Genomic DNA, 13,538 nt, shown 5'->3' with positions numbered 1-13,538 from the left:
ACAAACCCATTCTACACACAAACTTACACAGCCTTTTGAACTAGTCATAGGCTCACCTGTAAATATACAAGTGAAGACAATGCCTGCTTTTCCTCAAAGTCTACCAATTGTTGGGGCCCATAGAAATGGCTCTGCTTCATCTTGACTTAAGGTCAGAGAGTTCCAACCCACTATTGCCCTTTCAAGGTTAAACAACATACTATTTGACATAAGGTGTGGCTATTGTGTGTCTTGCCTTAACAACAGGTTATCTGACCTAAAGTGTAGCTAAAGGATGTCTCATCTTGACAAAAGGATATTTAATTTAAGGTAATGTTTACCTACCAGATGTTTTGGGTATTGAGAAGGCAATTACGCTTGCTTGTTCTTTGTATCTTGGTAAGGAAGTCTTTTGCCTTCCCCCTTTCGATTGGGGTATATAAAATCTTTGAATAATAAACTTGGGGCAGATCCTAGTATTCACTAGGATGCCATCCCAAGTCTATCTCTTGTTTTTTTGCCCATTTCTTTTCTCAATCCACACTCCCCTTCTCAAGTATGTGCCCAACAGATACCCCCACAATGTGGGGCCCCAAGCATGGGTTACGACACTTATGACACCAGTGACCAGTATTTTATCAGAATGGGATACAGTTCCACGAATCTTTCTCTAGTCTTCACTGATGGCAGGCCCTGTGTTGTACAGGCCTAGTCAGTGAAGGTAGCTGTAATTTCTGTGAGATTATGACTACAATAGCTGTGTCATGCTTAGAACACAGCATTTGGTAGCCCCTTTCTCTATCTTCTAGGCCTTACATTCTTTTTTTTCTCTCTTTTTATTATTATTAATTCAAGTTAGGGAACAGGCTTGTTTCACATGTAATTCCCCTCTCCCTCTCCCTTTCCCTCCCCTTACCCCCATTCCTTCTCCCCCACCTCCAACCTACCCCCCACCCCATCCACCCACCACTCCCCAGGAAGGGTAGGGCCCCCAACTGGGGCTCCACCAAGTCCACCAAATCTTCCTGTGCTGGGCCTGGGTCCCTCCCCATGTGTCCAGAGACAGAGTGCATCCCTTCATGTGGGATGGGCTCTCGAAGTCCCCCACATACACCAGGGCAAAAAGCCAGTCCACCTCCGGAGGCTCCCAGGAGTGCAGAGGCCTCCCCGATGGCATCCATGATCAGGGGGCTGGATTAGTCCTATACTGGCCTCCCAAAGAGCGTCTGGGGTCGATATGCTTTCCCTTTTTCAGGCCAACTGTTTATGTGGGTTTCTCCAACCTGGTACAGACCCCTTCATTCTTCATTCCTCCCTCTCTTCAACTAGGTTCCAGAATTCAGCTTAGTGTATTTCTGTGTATGTCTGTCTCTGCTTCCATCAGCCACTGGATGAGGACTCTAGGATAGCATAGAGAGTAGTCATCACTCTCATTTTAGGGGAGGGGCTTCTAGGCCATCCTCTCCTCCACTGCCCGGACTGTCAGATCGTGTCATCCTTATAGGTCTCTGGAGATCTTTCTAGTTCCAGATCTCTTCTCGGACCTATAGTTAGGCCTTACATTCTTTCTCTCTCCTCTTTGACCATGTTTCTTGAACCTTAGAAGGGGTGGCATAGGTACTATCTTTAGGGTTGAACATACAATTTTTTGCTTTGGGAAGCTATGAGTGTCTGCATTCACTATTACATATTGCAAAGGAAGTTGCTTTGGGTAAGGCTGGGAATAGTATCTGTCTATGGGTATAAACATAACATGTTGATGGGGGGTGTTTAAAAAATAAGTTGTAGAGGGAACTGCGATTGATATGTAAAATAAGATTGTTTCCAATTTAAATAAAAAAGAAAACAAACAAACAAAAAACAAGATGTAAAGCTTACATTGTTGTAATAGTTCCTGCATCTTATACGCCACCAGATGGCAGCATCAGACATTATTTTTAAGCTGCTCTGCTTGCTCTAATAATGCCAGGCAATATAATATATGACCTAGCTATCACAAAGCAACTCATAAATGCTGGGACACTGCACAAGCCCATCCTTACTGCATCCTTACTGTCTACTTCCTCTCAGGAAACGAGAGCAAGCTGTCCTTTAAGGTTTCTGTGATCTGTGCTGGCTCACTATAAACACAGACGTGGAAAGAAATGAATGCATTTAGTTTTAATTTCATGAAGTCGGATAAAAACAGAAAAAAAATCCCCTAGCTGTTACAGGATAAATCATTAGGAACCCATCATTTTCAGACAGAAAGGGAAACAAACACAACTTCTGCTAACTCTTTCTCAGTGCCTCAGGCTAGGGAGGGAGCTGGCAAGGAAAGTTCCCCAGCTTTGCTTGATGAACAGTTTGTGATTCCTCAGCAGAGGGAGACATCGATTGGGAAACCAGAAACATAGAAGTTGGTCTGCCACAAAATGTGTGCACTTGAAGGGATAGGCGGAATGGTTGTTTCCATGAATTCCAGAAACAATTGATGCATTCCCTGTGGTGGATACGGTGGAGGTGATGATGCTAGTGGGACAGTCGTGAGTCTTGTAGTTTCTTGAAAAGCTTGTATGTCTCTTCAGGTTGCCCCACCCAGACCAGGAGAGGTGGACATGGAACAGCTTCACAATGCTGACTGAGCTCCACCTCAAAGCCTCATGCAGGGATTAGGCCACAGAGGAGGATGTCAAAGAATCCAAGATGTCTGTCATGGAGCTTACTGGCTATTAGATGGACTTGGTTGCACAGACACGCATGGCCAACCCTGCGATTCACGCCCTCCTTCGGAGCTCCTTTTCAGGGGCCACACATTCTGGAGGACCTCGGTGGCTAACAGGATCACTGTCATTGCTGCACCATAGGCTTGGCTGGTTATAGTTTCATACATTTACCAAGCAAGGAATCAATGTTCCCATTCATACCTGTGAGCCCTTGGGAATCGACACAAATTCAGGAAGTTTATTACTTAGACAACATGGAACAGATAAACAAAGTATCAGCTCCTATACCTCCAGTCCCACAGAAAGAAAATGACTAACAGCATGAACAAATGTCTCCTTCTATTAGGGTGGAGACAAGCTACAAAGGAACTCTCAGATGCTGCAGCCTGTGGTGAAGTGAGAAGTTCTGAGCTCAACTGGAACCAAACATAGGAGATAGATGAGAAATGATCTCCCACAAGACAAGGATAACAAACAACCTTTCAGTGGCATTTTGCTTTATGAGGTATCTACAGGCATCCTGCCAAGAATCAGCTCAGGTGGCAGTAAAAATTTTGCCTGTATGGCCTCACTGGAAACATGCAAGGCTAACAGAGAATCATGTGAAGTTGATCCCAAATCATCTGAGCAAATCTACTCTACACAAACCATTCAAGTAGGAGCGACCATAACCTCCCAACCTGTCAATCCAGGCATCACCACTGTAGGGCATGACTAAGTCCTGAGCAGAGGATTCCATAGCTTCATTCACAATATCAGATTTCACAAGAAAGAGTGGGGTTCAGTTGGCTGGAACCCTTCTAGAACTTTCCAGAGATAGCAAGAAGTATCTGTTTTTAATCTTCTGAGGTAGAGATCAATTTTTAATATAGATCCTTTTCTGTCACTATTCTGATTGTGGTCCTACATAGAGAAGATCTTCTACATTAAATCTTGTGGCTGCTACTCTCCTCTTTTACTTTTTTATGCCAATTTAGTGTTTTTCTTAAACTGTAGCAACAAGAAAGACACTAGTTTTTGTCTCAAAATGTGTATGGAGCTAATTTGAGAAAGCACACTCAGATTGACCCTATAACACTATTTCTGAGTTTGCTTCCAAACTTAATGTTGCTACCTACCTGATGATTATTTTTCTTTTTAAAAAGTACTTCTCCTTCCTCCTCCTAAAAGACTAGTTAATAGTTGTCATCATTACTATTAACAGAATTTTTAAATTATCACATGGTGAAATCACCCTTGATTTCACATCAATTTGGCCATATGGAAATTTCTGAAGTGTAAAAGACAAAGGAAAATTACTGAAACAGACATGATTGCTATAGTTTCATCACTAATTGATTAAAAAACTGAAGTTCCAAGATAAGCCCTCTGATCTGAACTGCTCTCACAAATTAATACCTTTTCAATAAAATAAAGTTCAACAACTTCCTTTAACCTATTTATCAACTTACTAGTTTGTAGTCTCTAAGAATTCACCAACTGTTTCAGCAGCACACAAGACGTAGCCTTTGGTTTCCTTCCTCCCGCCTCTCTCTCATCCCCTCAGTGAAGTAAGTTGTTATCTTTTATGTAAAATCATAGGCAAAGTTATATTTGTTATAAAAAAAGAGTGACAGATGCTGTTCTGATAAAACCTGAGAGTCACACCTCCTCCTTCATCCACACAAACCAGTCCTTGAAGCTCTGGCAAACAGACAGGCAACCTCTGTAAAGTGTGCTAATTCATAGCTAGAGCTGTATTTTTCAAAAGAGAATAATCCTTGTATGTTTCATAGTCCAACATTTAAAAAAATGTTTTTTACTTCTTTACAAATTTATCTTGAATGACTCCAGAAAGGCCAAGGGCCTCAATAAAGTCACAGCATCAGCTGCCCAGAGTCCTTGCCCGACTGTGTTTTGTACAACCTTCCATTGCATCTCATAAACATTTCTGACTCCTTTTCATATTTTAAAAAAAACATTACGCATCATCGAGGTTGTGTAAGACACTATGCTTTTTAAAACTGCCTCAGTCATTTTTTAAAATTTTAGCCTTTGTAACAAGCTAAGCCTGAGTACTGTCAGCGTTCGTGCCACGAAGTGGTTTTCAGCTTTGCCTCAAAATTACAATCCTAATGTGTGGAACTTTTGAAAATGTGAAACAAGTTATTACACTTGAACCTATAAAGTCAGAATCTGTTAGTGTGGGACCAAGTGTTCCTTAAACCCCCCTGAGACGTGATTCTGTGTGTTCCAAGACAGACTCATTGCTCAGACGAAAGTCCTCTTCTCCCTCCCTCCCTCCTTCCTTCCCTCCCTCCCTCCCTTCCTCCTTTCCTTCTTTCCCTCTCTCCCTCCTTTTGTATCCAAGTCTGCAAAATGATGAATGAAGGGATCACAATAAATGGCATCACTGAACTTCATCTTTCCTCCATCACTTCTCCCCTCCTGGCGCCCATCTTTTGTGTTTATGATCCTTTCTCAGTAACTGAAGAACTCAATTCCAAAGCTCTGGGTTCTCCCCCATCCTCGGTCACATTTGACCACATTGGAGAGACCAGAGCAGTGACAGAAACAGAGGGAAAGGCTTCACCCCCGGGAAAAGGGCCTGAATAGTACAGTGTGAAGTAGGGGCTCATGTAGCCTGGTGCACCAAAATGAGGTCCTGGGGGCAGAGGAAAGGACACAGCGAGCCCAGGGAAAGGAGAGCTGCAACCTCATATTCCTCTTTTTGGGAACAGTCAACACTTAACTGTTTGCCCTTTCAGCGCTGGTTGTAAAACCCTACTGGAGCCACATCCTTTTCTGGCCCAAACTGCTCGGCAATGATGCTGATCTGCAGCAGGGTGGGCTTCGGGCACTGCAGAGACATGTTCCCCAGGCTCCTCTCAACCGTTCTCAATCTCCTCCGCGTTTTCTAACAGGCCTGCTGCAGGGTTTCTGCTTCTGAAGGTTGTTGTCACCATCCTCTACCCATTTCTGTAGCAGCACACACACGTGCTCGTGCGCATTCTTGACTGGGCTGCAGGTCCTCAAAGAGGAAAATGGTCATCTGGCTGAACCTTTCCTACGATAAGAAGCCAGGATAAACCCTATGTCGGCCTGAGGATACTCTAGGGGATCATTCTGCTTCAGCAGCTTGGCAATTTGCCCTAGTTCTTTCTGCAGGGCCTGCAGGGCCTGGGATTTCTCAGGACTTGGTTCTGCTTTCATCGCGCTGGGCTCAGGGGAGGCCTCCATCCTAGCTGCTTTACCCTGCAGCTCCTGCCTAGCCTCTGGCTTGGAAACTCTCCAGATTGTTGTGGGCGTTAGGCCCACTCCAACCTGAGGTCCATAGTATACCATCCCTCCACAGAACTCATGGCCGGGGACATAAGGAATTCCCCAACACTTCTGAGCCTGGCCCAACCCATGGCCCCATCCCAGACCTTCTCCGAGGGTCTTAGATAGATTGCAGGGTCCATCCAGCCTAGCTCCAGCCCTCCTGACTCATCACTCCTGGTGGGGATAAGAAGGCGAAGGCTGAAGTAGGTGTAATGTCTATGAGGAAGACAGGCACTCCAAGCTGGGAGCCTGATGGAAGGAAGGTTCACCTAGGGACCCTGGGGTAAACTCTTATATCAACAACTGAAAAATTAATTTTCTACATTTTCTTACTGGAGCAAGTGTTTTTTGAGAGTAGTGAGCTTATGTAGAAGAGCTCCTCTCTTGATGACACTGCTATTACTTGGGATATTTTGGGAGCTTTTTCTTGGAATTGCTTTCAGTCAGTTTGCCAGCCACCATTAAAGCATTTTTTTTTCAAAAAAAAAAAAGAACATTCTTTTCACTGTCTATCACAAGACTTTGGAAGGGCCACAGACCTGGGAGCATCTGGGGATTGTCCTCCCCGTTCGCACTCTCCTTCACCCTCCTTCACTGAACATGTACTTCTCTGGGAGCACCTCCGGCTGAACTCATCGTAGGATGAACCGGCACAGACCTTGGAGGTTTTCTAGTAAGGCTGCTGCTTGCACCTGCCTTTAAACTAGTGTCTGAACCTGTGGGTCCAGACCTTGAGGTCGAAGGACCCTTTCACAGGGGCTGCCTAAGACCATTGGAAAACACATTATGATTCCTAACAATAGCAAAATTACAGTTATGAAGTAGCAGTGGAAATAATTTTGTGGTTGGGGGTGTGGTTGAGGAACTGTACTAAAGGGTCACATCAGGAAGGTTGAGAGCCACTGCTTTGAACACTCCCATCTTACTGTATAGTTATAGAATCATAAAGGAGGATAGGATTAGAACTGGTTTTCTACCTCCTTCTGGATCTTCAGAGTTAATCCTCCTATGCCCTAAGCTTCCTTTTATTTTAGTCATCCAAGCTCCACTGTCTTTTAGATCCCCACCCCAGCTCAAAGCCACCAGGCTCTGAACATCCACACTCAGGCTCTTCATCATTGCATGGACGTTGTGGAACCCCCTGTAGTTACAAATTCTCCCTGTACTCTTCAGCTTTTTGCTGCATACTTCCTTCCTCTTCTTGATGTAACTGAATTCAGCTATTCCACAAGGATACAACTTTCTCAACACCTACTGCATCTCAATACCCCAGAGAAATTATCCAGGAAATTTTTAGTACAATCATGAATGTACCATGATAGTACCATTGGTCATCGTTTAGACCAATGGTGCTATTGGTCTAAACCTTCTGGGGCAGACGGCAAGATGTGAGAGAACAGTGTGTGTTGAAAAGATTTCACATCAGTTTTTCTGTATGGAAACGCCTGAGGTGTAATAGAAAACTAAGAGAAGTTACCACATTATGATGACCAGTCTTCCGGTCAGGTGAAAGACTGTGTCTTCATACTGTGATTAAAATTCAGAGTCATCCACCAAGCATGAAGCCCCCACAATGTTCTCTCTGCAGAAATGGACAACGAAAGGGAAGACTTTGCAAAGTGAGAGGGAGTTGAGAACCACTGGGGGAAGAGAATGTAAAAAGGAACGTGAAGAAAAAGAGATGCTGAGAAGGGGACACTGATCTTCAGTGCTGGTCCAAGAAAGACCAGTTGTTCTGAATTATCTGGAAACAGCATAGGCAGGGAATTCAGAGGAGTCCTTCAGACAGCATGAACAGATAAAAAGAGAAGGAAGAAAGGGGCAAAATGAAGGAGGGCTAAATTTGATGGCTGCAGGAGGAGAATGAAAGGCAATTCAGTGCTGACAACTGGCCAAATAAATCAGAGGGTGGGCAGACACAGAGTTTCCCGGCCCCATTCCAGAAAGCTGTGGGTGACACAGTTCCATACTTGTGTCAGTATAAAGAAAATCCACATGTGCATGTTGCTTACAGAGAGAACCTCCATGCCTGCCCCTCCTTTTGGGAGAATTCCTAGAGAGTGGTGAGTCAAAGAAAAGCCGAAACAGCAATGGCTAATAAATACCTGGAAAAATAAAACGTCAATAGTCTTAACCATCAGGAAATGCATATTGAAAGTGCTTTGATTCTGCATCCCAGCCCAGGCAAGGGATGTGGGGAAAGAGAGATCATCATACATTTCTAATGGGATGCAAACTGGTACATAACCACCATGGAAGTCAGGAACTTCAAAAAAACTAACCATACAGTGACTACATGATCCACTGGAACTACGCTTGAGTCTGTAACTGAAGGATTCAAAGTCAGCAAACCACAGAGCCATTTACACATCTATGTTTAATGCTACACTGATCACAACAGCTAAAATATGGAATTAACCTAGCTGTTCATCAATAGGTAAGTTCATAAAAAAATGTGCAACATACATACAATGGAGATTAATTCAGTCATAGAGAAGAATAAAATTGTTATTTGCAAGAAAGTAGATGGGATCAAAAATGGTTGTATTAGAGAAAATAATCCAGACTTAGGGAGACAAATAAGAAAGACATACATTTCATATTTTCTCTAAAATGGGTCCTGAAGGAGAGAGAAGGAATTTAGAGAGAGGGAATGGGAACAAGAAGAAAGGCTAATTGGAAGAAAGAGATAAAATATTGTATGTTTTCCCAATGTGGAATATATGTAAAATGAGACATGAAAACAGACCATGGACTATTTGGGAGAAGAAAAGGGTCCAGCACAAGGAGGGGGAGAGAAGAGAAAGGATATCAGGAGTGAGCATGAGCAAATTACAAAGTTATATCTGAGTAAAAAATGTCAAAATGAAATCTGTTTTTTTTTTGTTGTTTGTTTGTTTGCTTTTTTTGTTTTTGGAGACAGGGTTTCTCTGTATTGCTTTGCAGCCTGTCCTGGAATTCACTCTGTAGACAAAGCTGGCCTTGAACTCACAGAGATCCACTTGCCTCTGCCTTCTGAGTGTGACACCACTACCCATCTGAAACCTGCTATTTTGTATGCTAGCTAAAAATGAATAAAAAGTAAAATGTTAAAGAAAAGGAAAGCTGACCAAAGGAAGGCAAGTGTGGTGGTTTTAATGAAAATGGCCCTGTAGGCTCATATATTTGAATGCCTGATCTCCAGTTGATGGGACTCCAGTTGATGGGACTGTTTGGGAAGGATTGGGAGGCGTGGTCCTGTTGTAGGAGGTGTGCCACTGAGGGTGGGCTTTAGGATTTGGTGAGACTTATGGGATTACCAGTATGTTCTCTGCCTCGTGGCTGTGTCTCAACATGTGACCTCTCAACTTTTCCTTCACTTCAGCATCAGGAACTCTAACCCTCTGAAACCAAAAGCCAAATTAAATGCTTTCTTTTATAGGTTGCTTTGATCACTGTGTTTTATCACAGCAATAGAAAAGTAACTAAGACATCAGAAAGGAAGAAAGAAAGAAAGAAAGAAAGAAAGAAAGAAAGAAAGAAAGAAAGAAAGAAGGAAAGAAGGAAAGAAGTAAAGAAACTCAATGTCTTTGTTCTATCCTGTTCTGGAAAGACAAATCGAGCTGTTTGTTTCTCGGCCATCAATTGTAGTTGTTGATTTCTGTTGTGTGCCTCCTAGGACTGATTACAAGCCAGTGGTAGCACGACATCCCTAAAGCAGGCCCCGAATAGGATGGGGGACCTTGGGCTCCACCTGGCAGCTCCAGGTGGCCTCTAGTTCCTGAGAGTCCTGTCACTGGACTCCAGGATGACTAAGGCAATTTCTAAGAGCCCTCTGGGAGATTTTCTGTGCTGGTGGGTCTGAGAACCAGTGCTTACCAAACTTTAATTTGCATTACTCATCACCTGGGGATCTTGTTAAAATGCAGGTGCTGACTCAGTAGGTGCTGCTGGTCCCTCTCGAGGGACATAGTGGACTGCAAGAAAAAGCAGTTGCTCGCCCACTGCTGTCTGGAATGTTTGGGAGAGTGGCTTGTTAGAGAACTCACTAACTACAAGTGTGAATTATTTATGATCGTTTTGCTTTTTAATTTGAGTTACATGTCGAAGTCATAAAATCCATCTCTGAAGTCACTTGGAAGAGGGGGGACAGAAGTAACAGTTAAAACAGAAGAGGATGTGACAATACCAGGCAGCCACCCTGCCCTTCCTGGAAGCAGCTACTTTTTGCTATCATTCCCTCCTGGTGCACCCCACATAGATACTTTGCTTTTTCTACCACCTCCTATGACAGGTCTTCATATTTTGGGCTTTTACACAACACATTTCCTTCCCTGGTTGCTTTCTGTGTATTTCCATCATTTCCCATTTGATAAGTTTTCCTGAAATGCCTTACACAGCCTTCTTAAAACACAGCATTTGTTCTCTCCCAAACTGCAGGGCTACAAGTGCTCCCAGACATCCTTCTCTGTTCAGAAACCACTTCTTTGGGGACAGTTTCAACAACAGAGTGAATCTTCATCTATTACATTTTAACTTTGCTTGCTTTGGGGCCTCTTGCATTCCCTGAGACCCCAAATGGACTGCAGACTTTATTTACTTTTGTGTTCTCAAGGTGATAGTTTGTCATATAGGAGTTTTTTAGTATATTTTTCAAATAACTTATGCATTAGTTTTCATCTTTTCCATTCTTGTGAACTCTCCTTTAATAAAGTATCATGGCAGCTTTGCAATTATTATCCTATCTATGGCATGCAAGTTAATTTTCTCCATACCTGTCTGCAGGTCTTCTTCAGGCTTTTTCTTCTCATCTGAACTGTAGTTTCTCTGTTGTATATTCAACTTATAGACCATTATTTATCTAGTGCTGTATAAATATAAGCAACCTCCAACTAAGCAGTTCTTAATAGGATTAATCATATACTTTCACAGCATGATTTCTCTCTCTCTCTCTCTCTCTCTCTCTCTCTCTCTCTCTCTCTCTCTCCTTTGTTTTTGTGATCCAGGCTCTCCTATGTAAATGCACTATGTAGCGCAGGCTTGCCAAAAACTTGCAATCCTCCTGCTACTACCTCCCCCCAAGTGCTAGATTACAGGTATGTAACCATGCCTAACAGGACCAGTGTTTTCAAAGCACATTTATGCTTTCTCATACTAACCCTACAACACAAATATGCAACATATTACCGCCTTTTCAGCATTTAGAGCTAAAGTGAAATGTCCCCCATAAAGCTGGAAGCAAAGGAAACAGAAGCATGAGGTTAACCATGGTTGTTCCTCCCTGCATCCTCTGCATGGAAGAAGTACTGGCCCATCCTGGGAGCCACAGCTCACTCTGGCTGGGGGCTAACAATTTGCTCTACTCCACATGCAAAGTTCTCTACTCCTCAATACTCTATTGAAAAACTGGAGTCCCATTAGGCCCATTTAGCTTGTATTAGAGCTAAGGGACAATCTAGTCTTTAGACTACTATTAAATGATCCCATATTGCTTATGTTCCTTTTCAAGGGGAGTGTAATTGCTTTCTAAATCTGTGCTTAAACACTTAGAAGTAGTAACTTAAGATGCTTCCTCTAGAAGTCCTGTGTGAGCATCCAGAATTCCTTCAGGAATTTGTTGGAGCCAGTTTTAGTGGTAAATATTAAATGTCCAAACACAATAAGTTCACTAGACAGTGTGAGAAAGTGTATGTTCTGTGGACCAGTTTACGACCTTTTACATCATCACTGTTAAGCCAATGCTGCATGCTTAACAGTTAATGATGTTTTAGAAACACATGATAGATGAGGTGAGAGCCAACAACTTAGCATTCCCACCTGCTGAAATAAACACAGTACAAACTAGTGGAAAACGGTAGTGGCAAAGAAATAAGTAGGAGATCTCCAGTGGCCAATGGTGGGGTGAAAAACACTACTCATGCATTAGAAAGACAACAGCAAAGGGTGGAAATGGTAGTGTCAAGGCATAATGAGCCATCTCTCTTACTTCAAATCACTTTCTAGGCATTTTTATATAGTCGAAAGGACACATTTATGAAAGTGGGTAGAGGCAGTACACCTCTCGAGATGCAACACAGCAGTAGGAAGAACACAGCACACAAATGCAGACCAAATCCACAGACACTGCTGTGTGTCTATGGCAAGACTAGAAACTCTAGTTTCTTATTTTTTTCAGCGCCCACGTACTGTTCCAAGATCAGTGCCCCACTCAGCAGGTTCTTTGTGTTTTTGCTCCTCTTCTAACTAGGGGGAATCTCATCTTCCTGTTAGAAGTCAACAGGGGATATGCTTTCTACAACTCTCCAACAAGATTCTATTAGTACAATTTCTACAAAGGACTTGTTCAGGATAGTTTTTGCTGAAAAAGAGAAGAGGTTTTTAAAGGTGATTTAAAAATTATTTTATTTAAAAGGATAGAGGAACTCTCACTATGTAATTATGGAAAATGGTTGAAGTAAGTGGGGGCACAGGTTCCCCAACTGTTCCTCTCATTTCAACCCATGTCTGGACTGAACCATATAGACAACCTCCCACCCCACCTTTTTTTCTACAAGGTTACAAAGACATTTCCAAGAAAGACACAGGATTCAATTTGGCAGAGAAAGTGTGAACGTAGTGGTGTGTGTGTGTGTGTGTGTGTGTGTGTGTGTGTGTGTGTGTGTGTGTGTGTGTGTGTGTGTGTGTGTGTTCACGCGTGCACAGGTGTGAGCACTGTCTTACCACCCAGCCACTTGTCGGAGATGTTCTGGAGCATCGTGACGGGGATGCAGAAGAAGGCGATGAGCAGATCACTGAGCGCCAGGGAACAGATGAAGATGTTGGTGACGGTGCGCATAGCTTTGCTGCGGGTCACCACGTAGACCACCAGAGAGTTGCCAAAGAGCGCCAGGGCAAAAATGAGTGCTCCCGCCAGCGCAAAGGCCAGTTTAGCGCGCTCAGGCAGCTCGGGAGTGTAGACCAGCGGCCTCAGCCCATAGCGATGAATGAATTGCTCCCTAGTCAGGTTGTGCGCACTCAGCAGCCTGGAGAACTGCTCCGCGGTGATGTTGAGTGCCCGCATGCTGAGCCTGAGCTGCTGGCCTTCTGCTCTGGCTGATCCAAGGCTAAATCTCAGTCGCCAGGACAGAGCTCAGGAGGAGTGAGGCGGCGCCCAGACATAACATGCCAGCGGGAGCAGGAGGCGGGGCCAGGAGATCTCATCCAAGGAGGGTTTTGAAGTTCACAAAAGTTCTGCGACCGACCGGTGGTAATGTCTAAGCCCGGTGCCCCTGACTCTGCGGTGTCTTGACACCGGGTAGCAGGTAGTCAGTATTGCATCCTCAGGTCTGGAGAGCCGCTTAGGGCTGGTGAGGATGGGCGGAGCCTGCCATCCACCTGCTCTCAGATCCTCTTAGCCCTTGGTCATGTTAGATTGAAATTGGAGACTTGAGTTCTCCACTTCTCATCCAGTCTCCTCATGAGAAATATGTTTAGCCACATCTACCCAACTCAATTGAAAACAAAATTATGCAAGAGGAAGCTGCAATGATAGTGGAGTGGTCCCTTGTATCCTTCACTTCACTTGACTCCATT

At 43.7% G+C, this 13,538-nt stretch overlaps 1 protein-coding gene across 1 annotated transcript in view; it reads right to left on the bottom strand.

The window, feature by feature from the left end:
- Positions 1-13,026, bottom strand: part of LOC100771812 (pyroglutamylated RF-amide peptide receptor) — a 33,593-nt gene extending 20,567 nt beyond the window's left edge. Inside the window, exon 1 of the mRNA XM_027391984.2 lies at positions 12,687-13,026. Coding sequence (XP_027247785.1) covers positions 12,687-13,026 — 340 coding nt within the window. The remainder of the gene's footprint in view (positions 1-12,686) is intronic.
- Between the last annotated feature and the right edge of the window lie 512 nt (positions 13,027-13,538).

This window comes from Cricetulus griseus (genome assembly GCF_003668045.3).
Source record: "Cricetulus griseus strain 17A/GY chromosome 1 unlocalized genomic scaffold, alternate assembly CriGri-PICRH-1.0 chr1_0, whole genome shotgun sequence".
Classification (NCBI taxonomy): domain Eukaryota; kingdom Metazoa; phylum Chordata; class Mammalia; order Rodentia; family Cricetidae; genus Cricetulus; species Cricetulus griseus.
This window is presented reverse-complemented; position numbering and strand designations above follow the sequence as displayed.